This window comes from Tenrec ecaudatus, chromosome 9 (genome assembly GCF_050624435.1).
Source record: "Tenrec ecaudatus isolate mTenEca1 chromosome 9, mTenEca1.hap1, whole genome shotgun sequence".
In the NCBI taxonomy this organism is placed as follows: Eukaryota; Metazoa; Chordata; class Mammalia; order Afrosoricida; family Tenrecidae; genus Tenrec; species Tenrec ecaudatus.
Window position 1 is genome coordinate 72473598 of NC_134538.1, and position 17616 is coordinate 72491213.

At 48.1% G+C, this 17616-nt stretch overlaps 1 protein-coding gene across 1 annotated transcript in view; it reads left to right on the top strand.

Moving 5' to 3' along the window:
- The first annotated feature begins 6476 nt into the window (after nt 1-6476).
- TBX20 (T-box transcription factor 20) overlaps nt 6477-17616 on the top strand; it is a 50292-nt gene continuing 39152 nt past the window's right edge. The window contains exons 1-4 of the mRNA XM_075557549.1: nt 6477-6603; nt 10328-10595; nt 12681-12845; nt 16522-16630. Coding sequence (XP_075413664.1) covers nt 6477-6603; nt 10328-10595; nt 12681-12845; nt 16522-16630 — 669 coding nt within the window. The remainder of the gene's footprint in view (nt 6604-10327; nt 10596-12680; nt 12846-16521; nt 16631-17616) is intronic.

Sequence of the window (17616 nt, forward strand, 5' to 3'; positions counted from 1 at the left end):
TTCAGAGCACATATCAACTGAATTCTCGATTTCCTACCGTCTTTGCTCAAGTCTGGATCACATTTCCTTTTCCTGGTGTTTGTGATCAGCCTGCAAGTTGCAGGAAGCTGGAATTTCGGGTCTCTGCCCCTTTTCTGGAGCACCGCACAGAGTAATATTTACTAAATGAGCAAATGCTCTGCTTTTTTGTCTTTTATTAGAGGCATGCCTATGTATTTGCCACCTTCCACAATACATGCTTCCAGTTGCCTGGGGCATGCTTGCATTTGGAAATAGACATCCAAGCCCTTCTGGGAACTTAATTTGCCCACTGCAGGAACTAAGACTCTTTAGTCAAAGGCTTCTGAGGGGAATGGCGGTTGGTGTCAGGGACTGCGGGGCTACTTCCTGTCTAGGTCATTCCCACTTTGTTTCCTCAAATCTCCTTAAGAGGACTTGGATAGGTTGTCTACGGGAAGAGCTGACTCGGTTCTGAAGGAAGGAGGCAGGAAATGGCTGGAGGGTATGGAGACGCTCCAGCAATCTCCAGAGGAGAGCATTCAACTTGGTTGGTGGGAGGCTGAATCGCCTTCCAAACAGCTGCAATTGCTCTTAATTTAATTGGGTGCTATCCTTCAAACTGGAGCTATTTTTTGAAAGAGTCATGGTTGCTTTTCTACCAAGTAGTCTCATTTCACACACATGGACAAAGTGCGCCCAGACCTGCGTGTCATTTCCACAGCCATCCCCCAAGCCCACCCCTGAGTGCCTGGATACCCACTAGCACAACCTTCATCCTGGAAACAGGACATCTGTCCCCTCTCCTTCCTACCGTGGATGCTCCAGCCCTTAGGTCCTGAAGCCCCAAAGGAAGCCATGCTTTGTAGCCAGAGATCTACAGTAGAGTCCCTACTTTGCAGCTTGCAAAAATTTGATTTCTATGCAAATAGTTAAGCTTCCTGACAGGGTGGGCCTAGGGTGTGAACCCAAAATTTTAGGAGATGCCAGAAGCACTAGATACTTAGGAAAATCATATTTTAATGTAGTGATTTTCAAACCTCATTAAAAAAAAATCCATGATGTACCAAAACATATACCTTTTCAATAAGGGCAGGATCCCCCAGCGGACTGCAGATGGTGAGAGGGCTGTGGGGAGGAGGAGGAGTGGAGGGGGCAGAGGAGGAGGAGCAGGAGGCTGAGAAGGAAAAAGGGAGCTAGAGAAAAAAGATGTTAGAGGCAAAGTGTGGATTGTAGGTTCTGTGACCAGAGACAGGGTCACAAAGCGTCTTTCTTTGCAATTCTTGGGATCAAATCGCGGGTTTTCCACCTAACGTGTAGTGATCGGGTTCTCTCCCGGTTACGTGGAGGCCTGGTTTACCTAGGGCGGGTCTCTGCTGTCACGGGAGGGTGGGGATCGAACTGAGAACGTGTGGCAGAGGGAAGGACTGGGAAAAACGCTGTCCTGAAAGCCCCGCGCCTGACCTCCTCCCTCAGGCGGGAGCAAAGGGATCTGCCAAACTCGGGCAGCCCTGGTGCCCTGGGAACGCAAGCAGGAGACGGCCCTGGAATTTCGCGCGAGTGACCTCAGGGGTCTCGAATGGGCACGCGTAAAGGCCGGCAGAGCTGGAGCGCGTCCACAGGTGCCGGCAGCGGGAAGCCAGAGGCTAAAGTTGCCGTCACCTCGGGCTGGGCCACAGGGGCCCTTTTAGTTTAGCCCCAGGAGACTCCGTTCGTGGCCCCCCTGCTGGGAGCGGGTCTAAGAGTTCAGGCCCCCAAGCGCTCACACCACCCGGCACATCTGGTGACCAGCTCCAGCCGCACCCTCCAGCAACGGCCTCTGGGCTTGGCCCTTAGGACGGGAACTGGGTGAGGGCGCGTCGTGGGACCTGGGGTGGCCAGAGACCTGGGCTCCGGGACTTGGGAGGGCCTGTCTCTGGAAGCGGGGTGCCTCTGGGCGGAGGCTCTCGGACCCGCGCTCTAGCGGCTGAGCAAGTCCGCGGCGGCGCCGCGCGCTCCCTGCCAGGCTCGTGTCCGTGCGCCGACCTCGCTGCGCCCTGGCGACGCGTCGGAGAGGCTTCCCGGAGCCAGCGGCTGCCCTTCTCACAAGGCTTTGGGCTCCCGTGTTGTTCAATACACTGACTGAGGAATCCCCAGGCACAGAGGTCCGTTGCAGTTCTTAACCGGCCTGCCAAAACAAGCGAGACAGCGTGGGAAGGGCATTGCAAGCGGCGTCGGGCGTTTCGGACGTCTGGGGAGCCACCCGCATGCTGAGAAGTGCGTCTTCTTTCTCCGCTTCTCCCAGGTTGTCATCGGGCCGCGCCTCCTGCGGTCTTCGGGCAGTGAAAGGGAGACTCCCGCTAGGCGGCCAGGCTCGCCGGGAGCCGGCCGGCGGCTCTCAGCTCAGGCTTCTACTCCAGCGTTCCTTAAGCGGGCGCCCACGGATTGGCGCGACGCAGAAAACCTCTTGCTTCCCGGACAATTCTCAGGAATTTAGGAACTCCGGAGACCAGATGGGACTTTGGAAGCGGATCGTGATTAGAGAGACAACATCTTCCCAGTCTTCGGAACCACCAAGCTCCATAGAACAAAATTGGAACCTAAAAACAAAATGTACGTTACTAAATTACGCATTTTAACCGGATGGAAATAATGGTCCAATTCCACCATGTGACAGCCACTCCGCCCCCAATCCTTCGCATATGTTCCCAAATTATCTACACAGTACATTGGTTCGGGAACACCTGTAACATACTTGAACGTCTGCGAGATCTTGAATCTGAAGGGCAATCGTTAAATAAAACAAAATTCTGTTCTTTTGCTGGGACCTATGTTGGGGTAGCGGGTACTATGTGCCAGGCGCTTTACGCACATTATCGCATGAATCCAGAGTCATCTTTCAGGTAGGACGCACTTATTGACCCCATTTTAATAGATGATGAAACAGGCTTTGGGAGGTTAGGCAATTTACACAAAATCGCTGGGCTGATGTGAGCTAAAAGTCAGGACTCAAAGCCTTCTCCAAGGCCAAAGCACTGTTCAGTACCCGGAAGCAACGCGCACGCCGGCAGCCCAGCCTGGAAAGGCCTGGAGGGCTACAATCTCTTTGTTCCAACTACGTTGAGCCTTTTCCGGTTAATCCGTGCTAAAACTGGGGTTTCGACCAGACCTCAGAACGCCAGGCTAGTAGCTTCAGGAGGACTCCGGGTCGCCAATGGAGAGCCCCTCTCGCTCTCGGTGAAGCTCTCGTTCCCCGTTTTTATAGCACCATATTGATTTGCAAAGGCAATAAATCTAAGAGGAGGGACAGTGCGCCCCTGGTAATGATGTTGTAGCACACGTTTTACTGCCTCCGTTTCAACACTAGCAAGATGCATCGCTTGTTAGGGATCCCCAAATGGCTCACCTTTAGCGCCCGGGATTTGTTTAGAAGGGTCTTTGCATTGCTCTGGTCTGCCGCTCGCTCCTGCGATCATTCAGTCTTCCTGTTTCTAGTTCACCCTCCCTGGGATGGGTCGGTCCCTCTGCCCAGAAGAGACCCAGAACCGGGCTTAGAGAGCTTGAAGAGGTGGATGGAAACGGATTGGGAGTAGTTGAACCTTTCTTTTGCGCCCTCGGTTTTTCGAAGGATGTTCCTCTCAAGAAATTATTCAAAATCTCAGGCTGAAACTTGTTAGGGTACATCTTTTGCCTTCTTTTTTTGTCTCTGTGGAAATTCCATGACAAGGTTTGGATGTGGATTTTTAGTTGAGATAGAATGCATTCCGTGGCAAATTTTTGAAAACTAACCCAGGAGAACAAGACTTCCTGGAACACATAGCAAGGTGGAAGCTAACGTGGACGAGCCCAAGCCCCCAATAAGAAAAAGGCTGAGTGCAAAGAAACACCCTTCTTGATCTTTCCAGGTCAAACTCTAAGCCTCAGAGACAGGAAAGCAACCAGGTGTGCACACTATCCAAATGGGATCTGGGTTACTGGCACCGAGGAGGTGTGTTTGGACGGAGGACTTGAAAAATTGCAAAAGGATCAAAGGTTCCAGAACAAAAAGCTTCTCAAACGCATCTCTATTTTTGCTGCAGTGTTTAATTTGAAAGCCTTCTGTTTATGAGTCCTGACTCATCTACTAAGGACCTTGGTGAACAGTCGCAGTGGCAGGGTCTGGGTGTGACCAAGGATGAGGTCTGAAGTGCCTACCGGCCAAGTTCCCTAGTGACCTGGGAGGCAGAGGGCACTGCTTTGGTCTGGGAGAACCCTATTTTCACGGAGATAGCCAATGGCCTTTACGTAGACTCCAGCGTAAACCACTTTCAGCACTTAATGTCAAAGTCTCAATGAATTTCCCCCAAAACATTTATGCTGTGCACTTTGCCCTTCCAGACGATGCACTTTTTGCACTTGGTGATTAATATTAGAATTAGTTTCTCAGTCGTTTTCAGGCAGAAGCTTGTTAGAAACTTTTGACACACAATGACTAAACAGTCATACCTCAACCCACTGCAGCTAAGTCCATCCAGACTAATGTACCACACGGTTTCCAAGGCTGTTATTATTATTATTGTTCTTATTATTGTTCTTATTGGAAGCAGAGTGCTAGATCTTTCTCCCCCAAGAGCAGGTTGGTGGTTTAGAACAGCCAATCTTTCCACAATCCCTAACTACTTTACCACTTGGCGTCTGTCCTACAAGATGACAAGGCAGGCTTAAATCACGACTCTCTTACATGTCCTTGTGTTTCGTACATAAAATATTCTGAACAGCTGTTTTGACTTTCAGTTTTTAAATATGCGTTTATTTCAGGAACTGGATGAGGTGAGAAAATAATAAAAATAATAATAAAGGGAGAAGAGGGCTGGTGGGATATGAGTAGGTGTTTTGGGGTTTTTTGTTTTTGTTTAAAGACCCACCAAGAGGATCCTAATCGCCAGACCAACTGTCTGGAATGGAGCTCAAATATTTACATGTATAGCTTGAGTGGGTGTCAGCCTGAGCTTACATGGCTGCAAGTGAAGCGGATTACCCTGCGAATTCAGAGAATTTCAGTTATTCAGGCTGGAGCTGGTCAAAAGGATGCCCCCACAAACTCATGGGAAGCCCTGGTCACAGCCAAGTTTGCAGAGCCTGAAGAGTTTGGGGTGCGCCTAGGCATAGTGAGGCGCGCTTTCTCCTACAGCGCTTGCTGTGGTCCCCGCTAAAGGAGAGCCCCACGCACCGCGCCCAGTCCCTTGCTTTCCGTTTTGACGCAGTTCTATCGCCCTCTCCCTTTCTCCCTCTCCCTCTCCCTCCCGCAACTTTCTCTGAGGAAAGGCTCTCTCCCGCGCTGCAGAAGCTGCGGCTGTCAGTGCAACACCCTGGCCTTGGCCAAATGCTCGCAGCTCTCCCCCTAGAATATCTTGGACAGGTTTCGTCTCTCCAACCTCATAGACAGCCAGATGGTTAGACAAATGGACAGACTTAGGGATCCCACTAACGCGGGGATCACAGTTCTCACGGTGCCCGCGCATGGGACCAATCTAGCAGTGGAGGGCTTGGCGCGCCGGCGAGGCTTCCCGCTGTTCTTCGCGTTTCTCAACTTTTGAAACTTTGCGCGTGAGCGAGGAAGAGGATGGAGGATGCCAGAGGTCCCAGGCTTCCTCTGGTCTGGCTTCCCACGCCGGGGCGCCCGGTTCCTAGACCTGCCAAAGCCCAAAGGTGCCCTCACAGGATCGCGCGCTCAACCCCGTGCCCCGCGACTGCCGGACCAGGCCAATGACCTCCGCGCCATCTGGGCCCGCCCAGGGTGTGGTACCCTCTTTCCCGGAGCTGGGGGCAGGGGGCGGGCTCCCGCGCGATCGCGGCGGGAGGCCCTGCGGGCGCCGCGCCCCCGGCGCACCCTCCCGGGCCCAGCCCTCGGGCGGCCCCGCCCCCGGTGGCAGTATCCGGAAGCGGTGACGTCGGGCGGCTCTGACTGGCTGCGGGGCGCCGGGCCTCGCCGCCGCCAGCGAATTAAGGCGCAGGACTGCTAGCGCCCCGGCGCAGTATCCTCGGCGCTGCGCCCCGCTCCGCACGCCCCCTGGCAGCGCGCTCGCAGGTCTCCACCTCCCTGCAGCCCAGGCCGCCCGCTCCCGCGGTCCCCAGCGGGAGAGGGAGGAAGGCAGCCGGAGGGGTGGGTGCTTCGGGACCCCCGGACTTGGCGCGGCCGAGTCTCCTGCTCGGAGCAGCGCAGCCTCCAGTCCGGACAAGCGCCTTGGTGCTTGTGCGTCTGGCGGAACCCGGGTTGGTTAACTGACTTACTCTCCGCGCCAGTCTCCAAGTACCGGCGGCTCTAGGGCCTGGTGGTCCCGGGAAGGAGAGGCTTGGTGGGGAGCCCTTGGGACATTGGAGCTGACACGTCCGAAGTCCCCCGCAATCTGCACCGTGACTTTCACTGGGGGAACTGTGCGCGGTGTTGCGAGTCTTTGTCTCCAGTGGGGTGTCTGGACTCCGCAGGCCCGGTCCCTGGCCAGGACCCCGCGCTAGGGATCATGGAGTTCACCGCGTCGCCCAAGCCTCAGCTCTCGTCCCGGGCCAACGCCTTCTCCATCGCTGCGCTCATGTCGAGCGGAGGCTCCAAGGAGAAGGATGTCACGGAGAACACCATCAAACCGCTCGGTAAGTCGGGCTGGACCGCCGGGCCGCCCGCGGAGGGCACTGGTGGGGACTGTGGCGTGAGCGTTACGCACTCCCGACGGCCGTCCAGTCCCTTGGTCTTGGGAAGCTAACAGGTTGGCGTCCAGGGTGGCTGCTTTCCCCCCCTTGCCTGGGGCAGCGACAGGTCTTCTGGCCACGCTCCGAAAGTGAGCGATGTTTTCTCTTTTTTCTCGCTGGGTTGGTGGCAGTGGTCTGATGTTTCAGTGTGTTATACTACTGATATCACATAGCGTTTGGGGGCCTCTACCATTTTGTTGAGAATCTTCCTACCAAGTCGCACTTACGACCTGTGACTTACACATGTACGTGAATGGAACGCTGCGACATATAATAATGAGACACGGTTGAAAGCTCTACAAGATACATATGGCGTGTGTAATACCTGCCTGTGCATTTGAAACTGAAACGATTCTAAGAGATCACACACACACAAATCCGTTTACATTGTATTTTCCCCTGGACTTGAATAGAGTCAAGAGTCCGTCCACACAAGCCTGGTAAGGAGGTCCTGTAGAATAAGCCAGTTTTCTGCCATGCACCTTTTGTGGCCCAGAAGCTCCAATCTTGTCAGTAAGACATCATTTTATAACTGCCACCATTTTCACTTGAGGTTGGCCAAAACACTAACCAATAACCATTTCCCAGATTCCTCAACTTTTAGTTACACTGTTTCTTTAGCAACTTTTGCCATTTGTAGAGTAAATGGAGAAGACAAATCATGTTCCCCTCGGCCCCAGTGAAGCCGGGGAGAAAGAAACTCCCCAAGAGAAGTGCTTAAAAGAAAGAAGGAAGGAAGGAAAGAAAGCCGTTTGCACATGAGGGAGATGAAAGTATCTTTTAGAAATAAACGTTTTCATCATTGCCTTTTGAAGACCTAGGAAATAGACCAGGACACATTGCTAATTTTAAACTGAAAGCATTCGGTTCCTTTTTTAACACTCTTAACTTTTCTTTCCTTCCCTCTATCCTTCACAACACATTAGATGTATCCAATATAATATAATAATAATAATGAGAAGAAGACAATACGGGGCCTGAGCTGGGGAGAACAGAGAACTAAAACTGAAGAATCTCATGCTCAAAAGTCTCTCTAGCTAGATTTGTATTCCTTGTCCCTGGTTCTTCCCACCTACACCGTTTAAATCTAAAGCTGCCATTAAAATGGAAATAACCATTCAAACCTCAAGTGTTTAGATATAAATTAACTACCAATTTCAAAATTCAGTTGCAGAGATTTCCCAACGTTTACCATTTCTTTATTACCCTCCCCCTCTCCCCCTCACTGCACTCCATTTCAGCTCAATGTCTAGCCGCAAAGGCATAGCTTGTGTTAAAATTCCTCACTGAAGTACAGAAAGCAGATTGGAAAACCTTAACTACCATTTCAACTTTGTTTCCTTCTCTATTTTTTTCCCCTGAAAAGACCACTTTCTACTATATTTTAAACCAAAAAGCAGTTGGCAGCTCACAATACACTCCTTCCCGGGCTTGTTGAGGGTGGGGGTTGGTTTCTAGAAAAACTAGAAGACATTTCTTGCCCCTCATACAGGTCAACAAAACACAGGTATTCACTGGTGAAAAAAGACTTCAGTGGTAGAAGCACCCAGCGATTATTTTAAGAGAGAATATAGTATTTTGAAATAGGAAGAAGATTTGAAATAAACTGTTGGCTTGCGTACATGGTGCCCTAAGGGTAAAAACCCCAAATTCACTGCCATTGAATTGATGCCAACTCATAGTGACCCTGTAGGACAGAGTAGAAATGTGCCCCCTCCCCCATTAGTTTCCAAGACTAACCCTTTTTAAACAAAAGAAACTCCTTGTCATTGGTCAAGGTTGCTTTAGTGACCCTCCCTAGCTGGGCTCTGAGATTGCAACTGTTTCCCGGAGTAGGAAGCCCAGTCTTTCTTCAGCTGGTGATTTCAAACTGCAGACCAGGAGGGTCACGGCCCAACATGAGACCGCTAGAGCCCCACACAGGCGCTCCTGTAACCCTTTCCGGAGGAGCAAGAAGTCGCGTCTTTCTGCCTACAGTACTCATTTAGAGTAGGAATTCGTTTTGCAGGAATTGCCTCCGCCCTGACAGCCCGTCTATATCATTTTCTTCCTCCTCCATGCCACAACCCTAAGAACCTTGTCTGTCCTCACAGAGGGAGCTTGCTGTTTTCAACAGTTGAAAAAAATAAGAAAAAAAAATTTAGGGCTGCTTGATTCTTATTAAAAAAAACAACAAAAAACCCCCGAAGATACCATGCCAGTGTGTTTCAGGAACTATCCGTACAAGTTAACATGATCGCTTGTTTCCCTTTCTCTTGATTAAAAAGAGAAGATACGAATATTCATTTGATTCCATTACCATTTTAAATGATGTGTCAATGATGTACACGTATGACCGATGCCTGTGTACCTCATGTGCATGTGTAAGCACAGTCAGAACTTTGGAGGCACTTGTGAATTGTTTGGAGAGCAGCTTCTCATTGCAGATTCAAGGAGTTTCTTTTTTGAGGGACAGAACATAATTGGGACCATTACAAAGTCCCCCTGTGGTTCATCAAAGTGACTGCTGTAGGCCCGGCCCTTATCAGCTGGAGGGAAGAATGTTTGGTCCACAGGCAGCAAGCAGAATTCCAGCTGACGGTGACTCAAAGCATTTTATTAACATGCTGTTCGCTTGGATGGGTTGGGGCTGTTTTTTGGGGGGAGGGATTAAGGACAGGAGTTTATACACATAACCCCGCAAGCATTTACTCTAACCTATTCATGTGATTGAGCAAGTTGTAAGCTCTCAGGATGGGACTATGCCTGGGAAACTGAGGAGTCTTATGATGTGACTGACGTTTTCTTTCTTCTTTTAATTTTTTTTTTTTTACCATATCAGCAAACTGAAAACTCACAATTGTGGAGTCCAGGCCATTATGGGAGATGGTAGAACTGCCCATGTCTTTCTGAGACTGTCACTCTCAGTGTTGTCCATTTCCCTGCTCCGGTTTCATTCCATTTTCTGAAAAGAGGGTTTGAGGAGGGAATGGGCAAGTTCTTCCCAAAGAGAGGGGGATGATCCTCTTCACCCCCTTGGTTTCCACGTGGGAGCCTGGGTGACACATTAGGCTGCTAACCACAAGCGGACCTGACTTCAAAACCACTCACTCCTCCTCAGGAGAAAGAGGAGGCTTTATAACTGCAGTGAAGAATTAGACTTGGCAACCCACAGTGGCCCTTCTACCTGCCCTACAGGGTCAGTTCTACCTTTTCCTGGAGGCCTCCATGAGTTGCAATGGCAGTGAGTTTGAGCTTGGAGTGGTCAAGGCAGCAGAATTTCCACAACTTGCGAAGTCTAGAATCTGTGAGGACTCAGAGGGATCTGCTCTTTAGCCTTCCCTGGTCACTATATTTCCGTTTCTACACCCCCTCGTTCCCAGTGTGCATTTCAGTACTAGTGGCCGGAAGCCAAGGCTCCAGCCAGCCCTAACTCACTAGGTTCAGCGAGTGTGCACTGGCGGGTGCCATCCATTGGGAGTTGCAGGCAGGTTCTACAACCTAATGGGTCATCTCAGTTCCCCTGGGGTTCCGGTGTAACTTTTCAAAAACCAAACTCAGTTGCTCGGTTTAATTGCGCCTTTCTCCTTCCTGAACATCTCCTTGCTCCACTGTGCCAACTGTCATGCTCCATTCTCTTTGCCACCAGAACAATTTGTGGAGAAATCGTCTTGCGGCCAGCCCCTGGGTGAGCTGACCAGCCTGGATGCCCATGGGGAGTTTGGGAGTGGCAGCAGCGGTGGCGGTGGCGGCAGCAGCCCATCCTCCTCCTCTCTGTGCACGGAACCTCTGATCCCCACCACGCCCATCATGCCCAGTGAAGAAATGGCCAAAATTGCCTGCAGCCTGGAGACCAAGGAGCTATGGGACAAATTCCATGAGTTGGGCACTGAGATGATCATCACCAAGTCGGGCAGGTAGCTGGGCCTGGGCAGGTTGGGCATGGAAAACAGGCATGGAACGCAGCGGGATGACTGATTGCTAGGGACAGAAGAAAAAGCCCTGGTGCTAGAGTGCCACTCTAGGGGCGGCTTATTTCCTCCAACTTGCCTTTGAAAGGGGCAGCTGAGATGGAGCTCATTTGCATTCTATGCATGGGCTTGGCTTTGAAAGAAAGTGCCCTGGGCTCCTGCTCACAGCTTGGGGAGGGTGTGCAGACCCCTTTCCTGCAGTGCAGAGGGCTAGGGATGAGGAGGGGGAAGGACCTGTAGGGTATACTAAGGCATTAGAGACCCAAGGGGGGGGTTGTCAGGTGCTATTGAGTTGATTCGGACACACAGTGACTCTGTGTACAGAAAACATTACCTGGTCCTGCCCCATCCTCATATCCGTTGCCCTGTTTGAGCCCACAGTTGTAGCTACTCTGCCAATCCGCCTTGTTGAGAATCTTCCCCCCCCCCCCCACCTGACACTTTAACAAGCATGGGGTCCTCTCCTGGTCATATGTCCAAGGTACATGAGATGAAGTTTCACTAGCCTCACTTCTAAGGAGCATTCTGGCTGTCGTTTTCCCAGGGCACATTTATCCATTCTTTTCCTGGCAGTTCAATATTCTCCACCAACACTGCAGTTCAAGGACATCAGTGTTTGGCTCTTCCTTATTCATTGTCCTGGCACCCATATGAGGAAATTAAAATACCATGGCTTGGGTCAGGTTTACCTTAGTCGCAAAGTGGCACATCTGCTTTCCAACAAGTTCAAGAGATTTTTGCAGCAGATTTCTCCCATGAAGTTTGCCCGTTGACTTGGGCTGCTGTGCCCACGGGTGCTGGCTGTGGATCCAAGTAAAACAGTTCTTAACACGGTCAGCGTGAGCATCTTATTTTCTTGGTGTTGAGATGTAATCCAGACGGAAGGCTATAGTGCTTGAGCTTCCCCGTGTGTGTTTCAGTCCTCTGCTTTCAGCAAGCAAGCAAGCTGGCCTTAAGGGATCGCGGGTTGTTAGGCGTCTTTCTACAATCCAGATGCAGGGCTCTCCTTCCGGAGCCTGCTGCTGGCATTACTTGCTCAGCAATCAGACTGAACACGCGTGGTGAACAGAAGCAGTCCTGATGCACACTTTTGCTGAGCTGACACCACATGGCATCCCCTTGTATTCGAATGACGACTGCCTCTTGGTCTGAGTATATGTTCTGCTCCAGCACAATGAAGTGCTCTGTAATTCCTGTCTCAGCAATGCTATCCACAGGTTGTTTTTATGACCCACACAATTGAATGCCTTTGCGTAGTCTGCAAAACACAGGCAAACATCTCTCTGCTATTTGCTTTCTGCCAAATCCAGGTCACATCAACCACATTTTGAATCAGGAGTACTTTTGCAGCCCTTTTTGAATCATCGCCGGCCACATTTTAGTTACATGTGACATAAAGGGGTGTAGGTTCCCTGGACTGGCAGAAGCTGTTAGTACCTCTGAGACAGTCATTAAAAATCCCCAGTGGCAGAGGACTGAAATTGGAAGACTCCCTATAGGCAGGGCACTGCCTAGGTAGATTCTTGAGTGATTGGCAGGAGGTCATGGGTGTGAAAACCCTACGGGCTGGGCAGCGACTTGACCAGACTCTGGATAAAGTTAGTGGCCACCCTGGAGCCTGCTCTTTCCAGCTTGAACCCTTGGGAAGAACCCCAAGGATCTTCTGAAAAGTTGGCGGGACCTGGCTTCCTGGTTGGGTTCTTTTTCTGGGTCCCTGGTGAGTTGCTGGAATCCATTCACTATGCAGACTTCCAGGCCTCTGGAGCCTAGCATACTCTCAAGAGAATTCCAAATAGGGATTTTTCTAAGCATAGACTTTGGGATGCTTTGGAACACTTTCCACCAGCAGCAGGGCTGGTACTCAACATAATGGAGACTGGGGGAAGGTCGGATCTGTGTGTTCTCAGGCGGCTTCCCGGAACCCTGGGGGCTGCAGGGCCTGGGGAGGGAGGAGGGCAGGACTCCCCTCCTTCCTAATTGCGCTCTGTAGCCTGTGGGAGCTGGGGCGTTCCTTTGTGTCTCCGGTGTTAGGAGGATGTTCCCAACAATCCGGGTGTCATTTTCGGGAGTGGATCCTGAGGCCAAGTACATAGTCCTGATGGACATCGTTCCCGTGGACAACAAGAGGTACCGCTACGCCTACCACCGGTCCTCCTGGCTGGTGGCTGGCAAGGCTGACCCGCCGCTGCCCGCCAGGTTCGTGGCTTTTTCCTCACTCGCGGGAAACACTAGCAGAGACAGTCTTTGCTTGGGGTAAAAGGAGGGGGTGAGGTGGGGCTGGGGGGCTGGGCTTGGGATGGAGTGTGTTCAGTTGTAAGCTGCTCTGTTAGGAAAGCAGCAGGTTCTGGCGAGATGACTGTACAGGCCTGGGCGCCCTGGGGATTCAGCCACTTAAAGGATGGATTAGGCTCCGAGAAAGGCGGTTCCCTTACTGACAAAACGCTGCCTGCCATTGCCTTTATTTTCGTCATAATGATTTATTTCACAGTTTTCCTTACATTCCGTGTACATATCGGTTAGCGGTCAGGGCCTACTTCATATGAATACCAGCATTTCTAGTGGGCGATTTAAAATCACCCGTATGGCCTGTTTCCCCTCCAATCTTTCGTAGAAGGTTGCCGGTGGTCTATTCTAAATATTGGTTAACAAGGTGGGTTATCTATCAGCACAGAATAAACATTGTTTTGAGTAAAGTTTGGTTGCTTTGACCAGGAAGGGTTCAGATATTTTAAGTATGACCTCCTCCCCTCTTTTTCCCCCATGCATAAATAGTTTAATGGGTGAATGCAATTCAACATCCGGTTAATATTCTTCGCTATGAAACATAACTCATCTGATATACTAGGTATGGTGTGTGTGTTTGCTGTATTTAAAAACAGCAACAGCAGCAACAACAACAACAAAACATTTTGCAAACCTTCATTGTCTTGGTTTTCTCCAAAGAGGGCATTCCGGGCTAGAGGAGAGGGGAGAAGAATGTCTGTCAGAGAGATGGCTGAAGGTTACAGGTCTCTAATGTCATATATTTACACAAAACAGAGATTAGTTAACATTTCATGTGGGATCCTCAAAACAGGTCTCAAAGCATTTATATTATTTTATGACTTGATTGAAAGGAAAAATCAATGGAAGGTTTATATTAGAGAACTGAGAATTGACTTAAATGCGCAGATTTGGACTTTGTAGGTTATGGCTGTTTCCGTTTAAATGTGTCACCTGGACTGTTTGTCAAGGCACAGAATCCACCCAGAACATTTTTTCCCGAAGTTCAGGTGAAATAGTAAGGTTAACTAGTGGTTGCTCATGTTAGGAGCTTATATGGTAAATTTCGTGTACTAGAGAGGAGACTTAAATGAACACCTTCCTGGCCTTCGAATCAGTAACATTAACAGTCATAATTAATACATTTTAAGAAAGTCTATTTTTTTTAATTGAGCAATGTTCATTTTTATCACAGACATTTAATTGAACAGAATCAGTATTCTCTACAACTTACTCTAAAGCCAATTTCCTAGTATTCTTGTTACTTAGCCCAGTGGGTATTGAGATATAGTTTTATACCAGAAAGAGAGGGAAATTTTGAACAAATTCCTAACCATTATTACAAGCAACTTCCAGACCTTCCCTGTCCCGCCCCCTCAGCCCTTTTCTTTTTCTTTCCCAACTCTGCGCTCAGAAGGGAATCGCTCTCATTTAGCATGCGCTTTCCTCCAGCTGAAGGTAGGGGGCTGGTGCAGGGCGGCCCGACTTTGGAAGATGTCTTGCCTTATTTATGTTACTAATCTGCTCTGGTTGGAGACAGTGGCCAAGTTACGCTATCTCAACTGAGGCATGTTTAAGCTATTGCTGGAATTTTAAGTCCAGGAGGCAGGAGAAAGGAAGGGTTTTCCTTGTGCGTTCTTCATTCATCCCAGGTCAGCTGATTTATATTGAAATGTGATTAAAAATGCTTAATGCATTGTGGCATCAGAGTCTAGATATTTTAAGCACCTACTTTTAAAATGATCATGAAAAGAAATCGTTCTATTTCTCACAGCAAACGATAAGGAATTTGGGTGGTGATCAGTTTTCTCTTCTAATGGTGGAAATTCCTTGGGGTTCTAGGACTTTAAGGCATTCTTATTTCTAACTAAAGTTCATCAGTTAATTGGTACTAATAAAAAGAAAAAGAATGACTGACAATATCTTTTGGTTATGAAAATGTGCAAGATATACATGATATAAACTAATGTTACATTTTAAATGGATGTTTCATTTTCTTTTTTTTTGTTTCATTTTCTTAAAAAAATAAAAATTAAATTAATGTCACTGTGTGTGGCAAATCTCATTTTTAAAGAGTGACTATTTCGTTAGCTTCTAGGACCTTAAACAATTGTGTTTTTTGGGGGGAGGGGGGAATTGCAATATAATGTGAGTCAGTAAAACACCCGTGTCTATAAAGTTACAACTTTGGAAGGATGACACCGCGAATACTTTCGTTGTAACACAGTCACCCTGACTCCACCTCAGACAATCAGCCAGACAAACCCATCAGCCTTCAAAGTTCTGTCAGGAATTTTTAGTGGTGTTAGGCTCTTTGTGCTTTGCCTTTGATATGTTTGATAAATTTCAGCAACTGTCTCTATTTCTTCAATCGTTAGACCCTTGTGTAGCAAACCTCTCACTCACTGCCGTTGAATAGATTTCTACTCATTGCAACCCCGTGGACAGAATAGGACTGTCTCTGTAGGTTTCCCAGGAGGAGAAAGCCTCATCTTGTTCTAACACAGTAGCTGGTGGTTTTGAACTGCTGACCTTGTGGTTAGCCCAACTCATAATCACTACACCACCAGGGCTGTGCTGTACCACTGGGGCTCCTTTTATTAGTAGAAAACCATAGCATGTAATCATTGCCATTTACATGAATGTTGCAAAGATGACATGAGTTTTTTTCCTGTTTTGTTTTTCAAGTTCCTCACAACCCTAACCAGAATATTTGTCTAATTTTGTCATTATAGATATCTTCTTCAAAAATTATATATAAGTAGCCTGCTCAACAGACAAAAGCATCTTGTCTTCCTTTTCATTAGTTTTGTAATCTCTCACTTCCGAAAGAATTCTAATTGTGATAGTACAATAAATCTGCATTTAACACTAAGTGAGGAGAAGATACCTTATACATAATAGTTGCACAACACATGAGAGGTTCCCCCCCCATCAAATCCTATTTTATTGTTTAACTTCTTTACAGACAGATAAATTTAATAACTCCGAGCTTGCCCTGCTAGATAGCCACTCTTATTTAGGGGGCATTGAAATAGATGCTGAAAATGACATTGTTGAGTACCAGGAGGAGGAACAGAACCTGAACTCTGATCTACAGACTATAGAAAGTCCCATGCATTGTCAATGATTTAAAATTTAGAAGGAATACAGACTTTAAATGGAGTAAGTTTAAATGATCCTCTGAAATGATTTTTTATTTTATATTTTTTATGTCTTTATCGCTCTTTAGCAACACTTACTAATAAGAACTTATTAAATAAACAGGGTAACATAGTCTACACCCTATGATATTTTATGTTCAACCGAAATAGCTGACAAGAAAGGTGAAAAACAAAACTGCCTTTATAACAATGAAAAAGGCTTACTCAAAAGATAATAGAAAATTGATGTTGTGATCATTTTCTTATAGCTCATAAAGAAATGCATGTAGATGTTTCAGAATTATTTGAACATGGTTGTTTTTAATAAATTTGAAGTATGTAAGGCAGCTAGCATTTACTACTTAGATGAAGTGTTATGTACCTTTCTAAACCTCAACATTTTATACCCACAAAGAACAGATGATTTTTACAAATGTCTCATTAAAACGATCTCGTTATTTTTTAAGGCTCTATGTGCATCCTGATTCTCCTTTTACGGGCGAACAGCTGCTCAAGCAAATGGTGTCTTTTGAAAAAGTGAAACTCACCAACAATGAACTGGACCAGCATGGCCACGTGAGTACAGTGTCTTGCCCTGCAGTGCAAGCTGTGCTGGGGTGGAATGGACAGGCACACAGAACTCTCCCAGCACGCCTGTTCCCTTTCTCTTCCCTGCTCCCTCTCCACCTCCTTGTCATCCTGTGAGATCACTTGCGCCTTCCTCCGGTGATCTGGGCTGTTGTCCGAGATGATTTACAGCGAGTCCTTGAACCATGTCTCTGCAGTGAGGTCTGGACCTTCATGGCTGCCGATGGCCTCCTCCCCCCACTGCCTTGCCACCTACACCGACTAAAAGGGATTTGCTTTTTGGAGCACGTTGTTCTTGGCCTCAACATCTAATCTCTGTCGATTGCATCTCAAATGAAATGGGGTGAAGTCCTCTCATTGGAGTTCTGTGTGTTGTCTATAGAATATATTCATTTGACGTGCATTTGGTTAAAAGAACTTCGTGTCCAAATAAGTTTGGAAAGTGCTATTTACTCGTTGTGCATGCATATTCCCTTTGTGAAGAGACTAATGAATGTGAAGCATTAAAAAGAAAACACGCTACAATTAAAAACCAAACAAAATTTGATTTTATATCAATAAGGAGTTCATCAAGCTGTGGGGAAAGAAATGAGGACCCAGAGCTTCTAGCGCCAAAAGTCACTGAGCAGCCTCTGACACAGATGCCATTCTTTGTGAGGACAGTCTGTCTGTGTCATTAGCCCATCTTCCTAAATAGACATTTGCTTGAAAACTGTTTTAGATTTTATGCTACAAAATCATTAGCCTCTCTGAACAAATTTGCATCTTTCCCATTTTCCCCTTCTTGTGGTACATGTCTCTACTGTGAAACTCACCTTGTAGGCCCTCTTTAAGGGAATAGCTCAGTGATCTCGAGTATATTCACAAAGGAGCCCTGGTGGCAGAGTGGGTCACCAATGGGGCTGCTAACCACAGAGTCGGCAGTTTGAAACCACCAGCCACTCCACGGGTGAAATAGCTTTCTACTCTGTAAA